This window comes from Rhinolophus sinicus, chromosome 2, assembly GCF_057876585.1.
Source record: "Rhinolophus sinicus isolate RSI-liver-muscle chromosome 2, RSI-T2T, whole genome shotgun sequence".
Classification (NCBI taxonomy): domain Eukaryota; kingdom Metazoa; phylum Chordata; class Mammalia; order Chiroptera; family Rhinolophidae; genus Rhinolophus; species Rhinolophus sinicus.
The window spans coordinates 55,835,001-55,849,325 of NC_142502.1; the positions used below are offsets into that span (position 1 = coordinate 55,835,001).

Below are 14,325 nucleotides of genomic sequence, written 5' to 3' on the forward strand. Positions count from 1 at the left end.
TGTGAGTATTATGACTCCAGTTAGTACTGCAAGACAAAGAAAATTCTTCTAGCTGCAAAGATTTATATGCATTTGTGTGTGTGTGTGTGTGTGTGTCTACCTGCGAGTGTATGGATGGCATAAACCCCACCTGCATGTGTGTAAGAGATAACGGACAGTGTGGCTGCTGACTCAGAATTCAGGATAGTTTTAACCTCTCTACTCAAAATTTTTACGTAAAACTTTGGCCATTTTATTTGTCAGACTGTGTGTTGGAATGATGAAATACAGATATATAATTAACAAAGTAACACCTGAAGCTGAATAATATTGAATGTTAAACATATGTACTCACGGGATGTGGAGTACAGCATAAGGAACAGAGTCAATGGAACTGTAATAGCTATATACGATGTCAGAGGGGTAATGGATTGCGGGAGGGGGGTTATCACTTTGTGCGGGGTGTAAATGTCTAACTATTACATTGTTTTGTATACCTGAAACTAATACAAAATATTATTAAAAACAGCCTAGAATTTTCCACACAATATTTGGCAACATTTGTTCCCTCATAGCTAGATCTCATTTTATGTGTTAATTGTTCACCATGACTTTACCCAGAATGTATAAAATTCCTATGGTTCTCTACCTACACATAAATATACTTCAAGCAGGACATCGCTAACTCATATAACATTCTGTAGCATCTCAAAGTTTTCATTCTGATTGTTTTTTAGGAGACAATACTCAAAAGAAGCTAACTGGCAAATGCTTCAAACATAAGTATTTTCCAAATCCATCCATCCTTGTTCTCCTCCCACTTTCTCAAGTGTCCGTATTCTTCAGCGGTCACTTTACCTGTGTGCACACGGGCACCTCTGGCAAGCTTTCCCAATGACACACACATGCTCTCTCATCTCCTGGAGGATTAGTTCTTCTCCCAGTGTGGTGCTGGCATTTTAAGGCACAACATCCTTCTGTCCAGAAGGCAGTTTGTGTATTGGTCAAATAGGAGTGGCTTCAGGATACTGATAGGACATGCATGGGATTTAAAACAGGATTTCCTAGCTGGCTCAGAGCATGGGGAGGAAGAGCAGGCCGACCTCGGTAAGTGCCTGTCCTAACCCCTAGCATCCAAAAGGTGTGGAATTAATCATCGAAAGCACCGCACAACCTCTCCGCATGGCCTAAATCTTACATGAGATGAGAGGAACAGACAGATTTTTCAGGGGACCTGGCAAACCTGATAAGTCACCTCTTTGTTTACTTTATCACTTATCCTGTATCTTGAGCTTCACTCCAAAGAACACTTAGTCCCAGAAGTGGGCAGATTAAGAAAAGAAATTGCTGCTAGTCCTCAGCAGGTTCAATGCCATTCTCACAGCCAAAGCGAGGGATGCCTAACGTGCATTTAACTAAGTGTCATCCTTTCTGGATGGAGAGGTTTAGTTTTACTTTCATCTGTAAGTAATTTCCCACTGTGATTGGCTGACTTATAGTCAATTTAGTATAATTAATGGCAAATTACATTGTAATTCACATAGAATTACAAATTAAAAGCTATATTAAGAGCAAATGAATTAATCAAAATTAATGATATTATGCTCACTTGTTTTAAAGTGTTCGTAAGATAGGTCCTCCTAAAACATTTAAACTTTTGCACACCATCCATCACTCCTTCAATTACTTGATTTACTTTTGTGGCCAGAGGAGGTGACCATTTCTCATTAACAAGAACTCACACAAAGAAGGTATGTGCATTTAGCCTCCAGCAGGCAGGGCTCTTTTTCAGCTTCTGTTCTTGAAGCATAAGATCTGTGCCAGTTATGGAACCTGACTTATAATACTTCCTATAGACAAAGGGAACAATGAAAAAAAATCTGTTATATCTATCTTTAGAACCCATCAAGGACTTTGTTTTCTCCTAAGAGGATTTCTTCCCCCTGATTATATTTTATTCACCAGAATATCGAAATCTGTTTTCATTTCTCCAATATGCCACCCCACGTAACGAGGAAGTGGTCAGACTCAGGAGAAGAATCTCACCACAGAGAATGCATTGCTTTGTATTGTGGGAACAAAAAATAGTCAACGAATATTATTTCTCTATGAATGCTGCCCATGCTTACTATCTTAGAACAGCTACCTTTCTCCTCCAGGTGTGTCATGTTGAGGTTTTCTTCTTTGTTTTTGCTGGTAGCACAAGTTCTGGAGGCAGAGGTGGGAGAATCAATGTGTAAGGATGTCAGTATCCAGCAATAAATGTCAAGGCTTCTCCAAACAGCTCTTTTGAATGTAAAGAATTCCAGGGCCTCTGAGCCACTCCATGACTAAGTTTAGATCCTCTCCCTTAGAATGCCCAGAACAGGAAATCACTATGGGCTGACATGGCCAACTGGCATGAACACTGTGGTACCTCGGCACTCAACTGTCATGAGAAGGATTCCCATAGACACAGTCTGGTGATGCAGGATATGGGCCACAGACTCATTTCTATTGGAAAGACACTAATATTTATTTATTTCAATAAATTACTAGTTTTTTCCTATGGACAAAAAAGGGACATATAAAAGTTCAGTGACCAAAGTAGCCTCACAGGGTGATGATCAGATCATAAATTCCTAATCAAGCAGGTCATGGTGGATAGTCACGCCCCAGGCCTATAAAAGGTGTACCTTCACCTTAAGCAAGCCCTGCCCATTGTTTTTGTGCATCTAGGTTAACACACCTTTGAAATGCTTCTTTTGCAGACCCCTCGGAGGTTAACCACCCTCAAGGGAGCACACAGTCTTGTTAACTATCCTGTACCTTGCTTTCTCCCATCTTCATGTAATCTTCCTTATGTTCCCTCCTTAATTCAAAATGTATGAAGGAGACTGAAAATTTGTCATTCTGCAGAGCATTTCAGATCTTGCTTCCTGGCAATGTTGTCAGTTTGGCTCAGAGAAACTCTTACAAAAATTCTCTACAGGTTTGGACATTTCTTATGTCAATACTCCCGTTCTCTGAAACCCCATACGAGGCCATCACCCAACTATCAATTTCTGCTGCATAAATTTCTAAATTTTTAATATATTGGGTATAAAATGAAGATATAATAATTAATCGTGTCTGTTCGTTCCTTGCAATCTCTAACACGCCTGCAGACTTTCCTCTGCAAGGTCTACATAGCCGCGGCAAAAAATAATGGTGCTCCAGGTTCTCTTCCACACTGTTTTAAACATCTTGATCAGATTTTAAAGTGATCCTCCCTTATGGGCCTTCTCTCCCTGCTTTATACTTCATCATCTTGTACCCTGAAGGAATGAAGAGCTGTTCCCCACCTCCGTCAGAATTCTCCATCCATTTTTCCTCATCAAAATACTAGAGCACCAATTTTCCAGGCACTGACAAAGAAAGACCCTCAGCAACATCTTCCTCTACTACTTTTATTGGAGTCATTTTTGCAACTTCCCACAAAGCTACACAACAGGTGAAAATGAAAATTGTTAGTTTATTAGGAAATGTATACTGCTGTCTCTCTCGTTATAGAGTAACATAACCTCTTTGACTTATGAGAGGATGTATCCGATACTTTGCAGTTGCTTTCTTAGAGACTTGGTGTATTTCAAGAAAATACAGTGTGACCTACGCTGAAACCTATACTGTAAAGTGAGTCAATCATTTAACCTCTGTGATCTTCTCTTTCCTTCACTTTTTAAAATTTGGGTAATACTTGCCTTATCAACCTTAACAAGGCTGATGAGAGGCTCAAGTAAAATGACGTATGTAAAAATGCTTTAAAATTATATAGCGTTCCAGGATTGTAAAGCATTGTTATTGTTGATGAAATTCTGTTCCTAGCCTCAGGGTTTCTACCTCATGTATAGCTTACAGTTGCATTTTATTTTTAAATCCCTGATAACCCAGGTAGCAGCAATATTACTGCAGGCCACCAATGCATAAGTAATATTCTCCAGTCATTTTCTTTCTCACAGCAGCACCAACAAAAATATCAGTCTGGAAACAACATGAACCACAATGAAAATTAGAAGCAGAGAACATAAATATGTCATATCTCATAAATCACCTTGTTGTTCTGTTTCATTCATTTAAAAAAGAAGAAGAAGAAGGAAAAAAAAAACTATTAACTCATGGGAACAGCAGCCTATGAATACGAGTTCGGTCTCCTGTAATTTCTGGTAATCACTGCCCCTCACAGCTACTTGACAGCAAACAGCTCTAACACTGAGGATTCGCTGAAGCAAAGTCCCTGTAAAATGGAGGTGCCATGTGTCTCACAAAGGCCCACAGCCCAGACAAACAGCAAGGCACCAGTCAGGCTCCTCAGGAATAAGTCCTCACAGAGGAATTAGCCGCCAATAGATCAGGACGGATGACTAAATACACACTCACTGGAGCACCAAGCCCTGAAATAGCAGCATTGCTCCGAGTCCAGTTTGGGGGTCCTAAGGGGATAGAACATCCTCTGGGCATAGCACTATTTGGGATGCAAAGGAGCCTCTGTTTATTCTCTTCACTAACATCTACTAAGATGGAAACGGAGATACGCTCATCACATCTGTAGAAAAGATATGCAGCTGGAAGGAGCTGCCAGAAGTTTTGGGGGAAAAATTCGAGAAACGGCACACATTTAATTTAAGGGATAGTTAGTGAAAAAATAAAACAAGATATCGTGAAGATGCCCAGAAAGTGCCTATCTGAACAAAATAGTAATGACACATGCATATATGAAATGGAATTGAGGCAGGGCAGGAATATGATGAAAGGTTACAATTTTGTTTGGGGATAAGAGGTCTCAGGCCACAGTATTTTATTCCATGTCTATTTATCAAGTGTTAAAAAATGAGAACACTACTCATGGAAGTTTTTATTAAGTGACCACCCACAGTCTGATTTCTTTAAGGCTTGGACTGTACCACATGGAGGGATGATGGCTTGCAAAACTGTTTAGAGGGTACCTACGATGAACAAGAATTAACAATGAGTAAAGCACCAAAGAAAGGGGAAAGGGACACTGGGTGGTGTTGAAATGTCCAAACAAAAGCATTTCATTTTCCAATGTACCCATAGCATCGCAACATGCCCAAAGTTAGCAAAGAAATCATTAAACTAGTCGGCACAAGTCAATCCCCACCGGGGAGCAATCAGGCTTGGTGGGGAGGAGTAGCAGTGGCCAGCTCCATGTCAGATTCTAAGATCCATGAAAGCAGGGCCACGTCAGTCCTGTCCACTACTGCGGCCCAGAAGCCATCACGCAGCAGGAAATAGCAATGCTCACAAGCACATGACTGGGCACAGTGGATATTCAGTAATTGTTTGAAACGAATGAAAGAATGAATAAAGCACATGTCACAAAGCACAGAGTTAGAAATCAGCAACATGACAAAGACATGGAGGCAGGCAGATTCGGCTATTATCCTATCAATCTGTGGGCACTCCCCCTGAGAACAGGAATGGTCAGGCCCTTCCTAATCTCATTAAAGTCACCGGATCAATTTAATTCACCTCTGTGTCTACCACTCCCTAGTACTTTGAGTTTCTATTATGAATTAAGAAGCTGCGAACCAAAGTGGAAACAGCCCCAAAATTAGAAGACATAAATTTGATTTTGAACTGTGTTAACTCAGTTTCCCCATTTGTACCATAGGAGAACAAACCAATGATGAATGCAGAAGCATTCTCAAACTGGTGTGATATTCAAACATGCAGTATGATGACAGTATCGTTGGGCATATATTAAGTACTCTTTGCAGTTCCTGCTTCTCCACTGGTCAGAGGTGTATTTGGGTCAATTTATCATGGAAGAGAGAAAAGACACAAGCTGAGTACATTACTAGTGTCCTCTGTTTTCCAACTATAAAGGGAAAGTAGCTTTTTGTTTGGGTTCACCTCCTGGAACTCCTTTTGAGGACCATGATTAAATCAAACTGTAATACGGGCAGTTTTGTGGTGCTGATAGAAGCCCAGGGAGGGCTCACCAAAAACCCACTTCATCTGAGGTTGTTGACTCCTCTAAACATGACCTGACTTAGGTCTCTACAGATACAAAATGAGTGTGTTATTAGCAGTATAACATACAGATGCAAATTCCCAACAAAAACACAAGGAAAAATGTAGTTTTAAAAGACCAAACTCACTCTGTATACCTATGTTTCTAGAATAAATACAGCCTTATGTAGGAGTAGTAGGAGGTCTTATTATCCATTCAATACATTTTAATATGAAAACTCTACATTATTGTTTTTATCTGTTATTGATAAGAGTGTAAGAGACTAACAGGCAGTGCTCAGCATAAACGGTGCTACAGCCTCTGCCTCTGGGGATGCAGAAGCAAAGACAAGTGTAACCACGATTGCCCCCCAGCCCCAAACCAGGTGACTTGGTCCCTCTTGCCACTAAAATGGGATATGACTAGGACAAAGCAGGCTGCTAAGATCTGATCTTGTTCTACATCAGCCATGTAACCACTGACTTGTTTGGTCTTATTAGCCATTAAGTCCAGACAAAGTTAGGTTCAAAATACAAACCAAGATTAAAAGGGAAGAAAACTACTGACATATGGACTGTCCTTATAAAAATAATAAACCCTTTTTCACTAAAAGGAGGAAACAGTTACTAAATTAATAATTAAAGGAAAAGAAACCCTCTCCACATTCAGAGATGACACTAAACTAAATCTGTCTACGTGAACAATTAAACATTTTGATAAACCTTTTTATCCCAGGATCTAGCTTCTAACACTGTGCATAGCACATATTAGACACTTAAGAAATACTCATTTTTATTTCCACAAACTATATTTATCCATTTAAACATATCCTTCTTGTTTCTGCCATTTCAGAGAAGAAATAATAATCCAGAGAGCTGAATTGTGGTTTAAAATCATAAGGACCCCCCCCCCCCCCGCCCCTCTAGCTGGGGTGAGGACAGACAGCGGGGATGGAATTAGCAAAGCTGTACTCTGCCTTACGCTGCAGCGTGGTCTTGGGCATTTAGTAGGCCCTCAAAAAATACTGATGGATGGAGAGCCACACCTTCTCCCTACACTAACAAATACAAGAATTTACATTATATTCAAGCTTCTTCGACAAACTATACTCCCATGGAAAGTAATCTCCTCCGCATTCTGGTGAAAGAGGATCTGAGGTAGAAAAGGCAGAGACTGCACTTTCCTTGGAAGAAAACTGAGATTAGCCAGCGCGTCCTATGAAAATGGACACAGACCCTTTGGAATTGTTTCACTATTCCACTCTAAGTTTTATAGTTGGATTTCCACCCTCTACTGCCCCTGCTCAGTCATCTGAAACTACATGTTGAATCTAACAGGAGAAATTTCACAGGGCCCTATTGAAACAAAGCCCTAAATTAGAGTTAAAACCTGAAAGCAAAATAAAACTGGTGGAGATTTGCTAGGTCACGAATGCAAGTGACCTCATGCCTCATGCTTCCTCTTCAGCCTGCTTTGCTCATTTTAGCCTCCTCTTTCTTTGAGTTCCATAACCAATTTGGTGTCCTTCATGTGGAACCTGAGAAATTGCTGGCCTTGAAACTATAAGACCAAATTACTGAGCTGAGTTGAACAGAATTAAAAAGAAATTTTTTTGAGAGGTCTTCTATGTCCTTATACACTAATGTGTGTATATGGTGCAGTATCTACATCACTGTGACTATAAAGGGAAGTTCACTAATAAACCAAATAGTTTCAGGCAATGGAAGGCAGAAAAAAAATTGTCTACAGGGGATGAAGAGGCCCTCTGTGAAAGAAGAGACTTAAGATAAAGTTTGAAAAGGTCAGATGAAGAAAAAAAGGAGCAGATAGCAGGCGTGATCTTGGGGGATTTCACAGCTTTCCAGATCCACTGAATGGTTATTATGGCCCGCAGCACATTTTATCAGGAAAGGGATTAGATGAGGGACACCAAGAAAAAGGCAAAAAGAGTTTGTTTAGTGAGGATAATTTGAAGGTTCTCATGACACATCTTCAGACCCAGACTGCGTCTAGTCCAGTGAATAACGAAATTTAGGCCTTTCACCAAAATAAAGGGAATGTCCCAGGTTACATAATCAGATTGTAGATTGTAGAGGAGCCACATGTGTAAACATGTGTGTGTGTGTGTGTGTGTGTGGATGTGTGTGTGTTTACTGGGCTCTCCCATAAGTTACCAGTTGTACATATTAATCAAAGAGCACTACCCTCCATCCACTTTTCTATTACCTGTCTGACTTTGTGCCAATTTCCTTTCTCCTCCCCAACACCTCTCGCTTCGCTGTTCTTCTTTAAGACATGGGATGGGGATTTGTCAAAGTCAATGAGCACTTTATTACAGTGAGAACACTCCATAATGAACAATTCAGCAATTTAATGAGATTCTGTAGATCTGTCTCCAGCCTGTCCATCAAGTTTCACTTCTCTAAAGCACCCTGACACTAATCCGCCGGCATACCCAATCTTCACCCTGGGCGGAATATTAGATTCTTCCATGGTATATTGCATTACTAGTATAACCTCAGCAAAAATGATGAACTTAACTATACTTGAGGCAATATACCTGGTCTGATTTGATTTTTCTCCATTGGGTCGAGTATGAGGGAATTACTTATTTACTAAGAGAAAGCAAGAACAGTTTCTTATTGCTTGTTGAATGCCCAAACTGATCAGATTTATGTGAGTCTTTTTAATTCGTTCTTGAGGACCAGGTATAAAAACAATATTGCCTGCAGCAGAAAGCAGTTTTTAAAATTCTACATTATAGTATCAGTAACCTTTTAGAGGGGCAATTATGATAACTCTTAAGTGGACAGTATGGAATTTTTTGGACACTCAGACATTTCCACGTTACCATGTTCATTTGTGGCAGTGCCTTCAGCCACACCACAAAAAGAGATAGAAGCCACTAGGATGGTTCGTTCAGATCCCAATTCAGTTATAAACAATTAAATGCAGAATTCATTCCAAGTCTTTCTTTTTCCCTTTGGGAAGTGAAGACAAATTTGGCAATTTCCCACTTTGAATTGACCAGAAAATTTTGATGATTTGTGTTTGCAAGGAGAACAACAAATAATTAAAATGCATACCCAAAACTCATTCTCACTAACACTTTTGACCTCAGCCTGAATAAACATTATGAGAAATACCTAAGAAGCACAAAAAATGTTGAGGGCTTGTTTTCCACTCCTTGTATTTTCTTTGTCAAGATAATGTGATGATGGCAGGTATCAGTAGACTTGGATTTGAAGGCTGGTTCTGTTCTGTAACCCTAAGTAATACACACCAGCCTCATTTTGCTCATCTGGTAGGTGGGGTGATAACAGGCATCCTTCAGGCTTGTTGTGATAAGTCAATATGTTTGCAAAAAGCCTGGGTCCTGGAAGGCCCTCAGTACACGTAGCTCTCATTACCCTCAGTAGTGGAAGCAACAGTGAAGACGGAAGTTGCTGATTAAAGTAATACAAAAAAAGGAAGAAGGCAGGAAGAGATCAGGCAAATTATCCACCAGCAGAGTCAGATGCTGAATTATTAACAGCTACTTCCGACTCTGTTTTGGCCAGAATTAGAGTATTCTATGAATGTCATTTTATAAGATACCAGGAATTCACTGCCTTATCAATTAATAGAAGACTTCGTATTTTCCCTTATATTCTGTATACGAATATTTTTCAAATAATCATGAAATCTTGAAGGTATGATGCCCTAGAAGTAACAATATGACCAGCCAGTGCTTCGGAGAGGGAGATGGACAGTGTAAGACAAAGGGGTAGAGGTGGGCTCTGACTGTTTCCCAAAGATACCATGTGGATTGTTCAAAGATAGTCACTGCAGATGGGCAGAAAAAGGATTTAAATTGAATAATCAACTTGAAAACAAAACATTCTCCTGTCCTGAGACAAAGGGTATTTGAGAAGAATGCTATGTCAGGCGAAAAGGCAGAGCTTAGGAAAAGAGCAATGAATGCAGAATGCAGCAAGGGGGGAGAGATTTTTCCACTGCAGTGCAAGAAGAGCTTCGTTTCATTTGAGGTCTCAGCTGCTCTCTGCTACAATAAAGAAATATTCCTGAATTGTTTAAAGGAAAGCCCAGAATTTATTCTGATTCCATTTGGTCTTAAATCTCCATAAATAGCCCTTGACAATCCATTTTCCTCATATTCAGAAACTATTTTTATCGGAAGAAAAAAGAACCCTTGACTCTTTCTGATGTAACCCTCTTAGGGTTTTGGGAAGCCACAGCGAGGGTCTAAGGAATCTCACCTGCGAATCCCTGAGTGAAGCTGAGCCAGCCGAGGCCTCCCAGCCTCAAGGGCTGGTGTTCTCCAATCACTTGGCCATCAAGGGAGCATGACTTCAAGTCCGATGAGGACCAAACCAAACAAAATACTTGTCATTGTTCCTCCATGCTTTAACTTATAATCATTCCATGCCCTCTCCACGCCATAAGAGACCCATGCAGAGTGCCCTTACCTGCCAGATCTGCTCTTCACTCAGGGAGGTCAGGCGGTCACTCTTCAGGACCTCCTGAAGCAGACAATAAGGAAGCGTTAGAACGTCTTCAGGGCGACTCTTCAGGAGCTCAGAGAGATGCTTCACTAAGAAATCGATCACTGCCTTCTCCAACAAAGTGAGGTTAAAGAGGTCAGCAAGTCTGTACAGATCCAAGTAATTAAAGCTATTTAATTCCTGGGTGCCAAAAAAATAAAAATAAAAATGGGGGAAAAAAAAGATCTCTTAGAAATCAATCCAAGAAAGAGCAGGCAAGAAATTCAGATTGACTCACTAAGGTTTGCGTGACAGGAGTAGGACAAATGGGACTGCACTCAATTGAGAATGTTTAAGAAAACTTTCAAATATAAGGCTCTGGACAAAGAACTGCTGTTCTAGAATTCATCATTTCTCCTCAAATTTCCCCTTAAAAGCCATATATTTAAATTTTTTTTCATTCCACTTTACCTTCCCCCCCTTTTTAATTTTTCAATTACAGTTGACATTCAATATTATTTTATATTAATTTTAGGTGTAGAGCATAGTGGTTAGACATTCATGTAATTTAAGAAGTGATTCCCCTGTAGTCTTGTACTCACCTGGCACTATACACTGTTATTACTACATTATTGTCTATATTCTCTATGTTTTACATTACATCCCCATGACCAGTTTGTAATTACCAATTTGTGTTTCTTAATCCCTTCACCATTTTCACCCTGCCCCTTATCCCCCAACCCAACTATCATCCCAATAATTCTAGTACCCATCTGATACCATACATAGTTATTACAATATTATTGACTGTATTCCCTATGCTATACTCCACGTCCCCATGACTACTGTGTAACAACCAATTTGTACTTCCTAATCCCTTCCCCTTTCACTCACCCCAAAAAACCCCTTCCCATCTGGCAACCATCAAAATGCTCTCTGTAGCTATGAATTTATTTCCGTTTTGTTTGTTTATTTTGTTCTTCAGATTCTACTTATAAGTGAAATCATATGGCATTTGTCTTTCATTCTCTGACTTACTACACTCAGCATAACACCTTCTAGGTCCATCCATGTTGTTGCAGATGGCAAGATTTCATTCTTTTCTTATGGCTGAGTAACCTTCCATTGTATATATGTACCACCTCTTTATTCATTCATCCATTCAGGGACACCCAAGTTGCTTCATATCTTGGCTACTATAAACAATACTGCAATGAACATATGGATGCATACATCCCTTCGAAGCTGTGTTTTGGGTTTCTTTGGCTAAATACCCAGAAGTGGGATTACTAGGTCATTGTCTCTTGTTAGTCTTTGTTTTAAAGTCTCCTTTGCCTGGTATAAGTATTGCTACCCAGCTTTTGTTATGTTTCCATTTTCATGAAATACCGTTTTCCATCCTTTTACTTTCAGTCTGTGTGTGTCTTTCAATCTGAAATGAGTCTCTTGTAGACAGCATATGTAGAGGTCTTATTTTCTTATCCATTCAGCCACCTATGTCTTCTGATTGGAACATTTAATCTATTTACATTTAAAGTAATTGTTGATAGACACATAATTGTTGCCATTTTATTATTCATATTTTTTATTATTCTTTCATCTTAAAGAAGTCACTCTAACATTCCTAGCAATACTGGTTTGGTGGAAACGAACTCCTTTAGATTTTTCTTATCTGGGAAGCTCTTCATCTCATCTGTCCTTTAATTCTAAATGATAGCTTTGCTGGGCAGAGTAATCTTGGTTGCAAGTCCTTGCTTTTCATCACTTTCAATATTTTGTGCCAATCCCTTCTGGCCTGCACAGTTTCTGTTGAGAAATCAGGTGATGGTCTTATGGGAGCTCCCTTGTAGGTAACTAACTGCTTTTCTCTTGCTGCTTTTAAGATTTTGTCTTTGTCTTTAACTTTGATGTGTCTTGATGTGGGCCTCTTTGGGTTCATCTTGCTCGCGCTTTCTGGGCTTGAATATCCATTTCGTTTGCCAGGTTAGGGAAGTTTCCTGTCATTATTTCTTCATATAGGTTTCCAATTCCTTGCCCTCTTTCTTCTTCTGGTACCCCTGTCATGTGAATGTTAGTAAGCTTGATGTTGTCCCAGAGACCCCTTAAACTGTCCTCATTTTTTTTGGATTCTTTTTTCTTTTTGCTGTTCTGATTGGGTGTCTTCTGCTACCTTATCTTCTAAATTGCTGGCTCAATCCTCTGCTTCATCTAACATACTATTGAGTCCTTGTAATGTATTTTTCATTTTAGGTATTATATTCTTTATTCCTGATTAGTTCTTTTTTATGTTTTCTATCTCCATTTTTATGTTTCCAATTTCTTTGCTGAAGTTCTCCCTGAGATCACTGAGCATCCTTATAACCAGTGTTTTGAACTCTGCACCTGGTGGTTGCTTATCTCTATTTTGTTTAGTTCTTTTTCTGGAGTTTAGTTCTGTTCTTTAATTTGGGAGATTTTTCTTTGTCTCCCCAGTTTGGCTTCCTCCCAGTATTTGTTTCTATGTATTAGGTAGGGTTGCTATGTTTCCAAGTCTTAGTAGAGTGGCCTTATGTAGTAAGGGTCCTGTGGGGCCTTGTGGCGTAGTCTCCCTAGTCACCAGAACCAGGTACCCCAAGTATGTCCCTTCTGCGTATTGTGTGTGCCCTCTTGTTGTAGTTGAGCATTGGATGTTCTCGGCATGTCAGTGGGAGGGACTGACCCTCAGGCTGATTGGTGGTGAGGACTATCCCCGACTACAGGGGGGAAACTATTGTGCAGGGGCTAACCCTACAAAGCAGGACTCACTTTAGTAGGGTTCTGGTGCCTGCCCAGTCTGCCCTTTGAGTTTGTCATCCTCAGAGGCATCTGGATGATGCTCCAGCTCTATCCAAAGCTGGCCAATGGGTGTGCCATCCCTGATGCCTCCTGGAAGAGGACCAACTGCAGGCCAAGTTCAGCTGCAGCCTGTGCCCTGCCTGGGACCACCTGGTATGAGCCCCAAAACAATCAGCAGATGGCCACTGCCCACACTGTGCTGGGATTTGCATGAAGAGGCCAAGCTGAGAACAAAGGCTGGCTTCCACTAGCGCCAGGCTTAAGGCTGTTCAGCCAAAGGTACTGGATACTCTGAATCCAGATACTGCTTGTTTGGGTTTTGTGAACCTTTGAGAGATTTTAGGAAAGCCTGAAACATAAGCTAAGGCAGGCATTTATACAGAAAGCCACTGGTGGCATCTTAGGTGTGCCTGAAAGTTGAGGTGGAGGGGGGGTTCTCAGAATCATGAGAGCAGTGCAAATAAACAGTGTTAGACAGGTTGATGGAGACTCAAATATGGTGGTGGCCTGTGCCTGCATGCCAGGAGAGTGGCAGGCTCAACAAAGAAACAATGGCTTCCACCAGCTTCTCCATCCAGGAGAAAGCTGCCCCTGCAGCTCTTGCCCTGAAGTCAGACAACTCAGTTCATCCCTTTATGTCTCTGGTGCTTTTCTAGCTGCTGCCCCAGCACTGGAGCTCAGAGTGAGAGAGTCTGTCAGTGAGTAAGTCTATGCCCTTGAAGAGCAGCTGCCCTCCATCTCACTCAACCACAATCTTCGCTGGTTTTCACAACAAGTAGTTCTTGGGATTTCTCTCCCAGCACTGGAACCCTGAGCTGGGGATCCTGGTGTGGAACTGGGATCCCTCACTGCTCTGGGAGGGACCTCTGCAGCCAAGGTATCCCTCCTGATTTTTAATGGTCACATGTGGGTTTGGAACCAGCCCATTCTACATCTCTGTTCCTTCTACCAGTCTCGAGGTGGCTTCTTCTGCATGTCCTTAGTTGTAGGGCTTTGGTTCAGGTAGACTCAAGGCAATTCTCAGTGATGGCTGTTCTGTGGTTTAGTCGTAATTTT

At 40.7% G+C, this 14,325-nt stretch overlaps 1 protein-coding gene across 6 annotated transcripts in view; it reads right to left on the reverse strand.

Annotated features, from left to right (window-relative positions):
* The window catches only part of KLHL32 (kelch like family member 32), a 197,199-nt gene that overhangs the window by 52,242 nt on the left and 130,632 nt on the right, over nt 1–14,325 (reverse strand). For 2 of the 6 annotated variants that reach the window (XM_088795544.1, XM_088795543.1), the window contains one exon: nt 10,441–10,656. The exons of 2 other annotated variants lie outside the window; for them this stretch is intronic. In XM_088795544.1, coding sequence (XP_088651670.1) covers nt 10,441–10,656 — 216 coding nt within the window. Of the gene's footprint in view, nt 1–10,440; nt 10,657–14,325 lie in introns of those variants that run through there. 2 more of the 6 variants (XM_088795545.1, XM_088795548.1) reach the window with 2 other exon arrangements.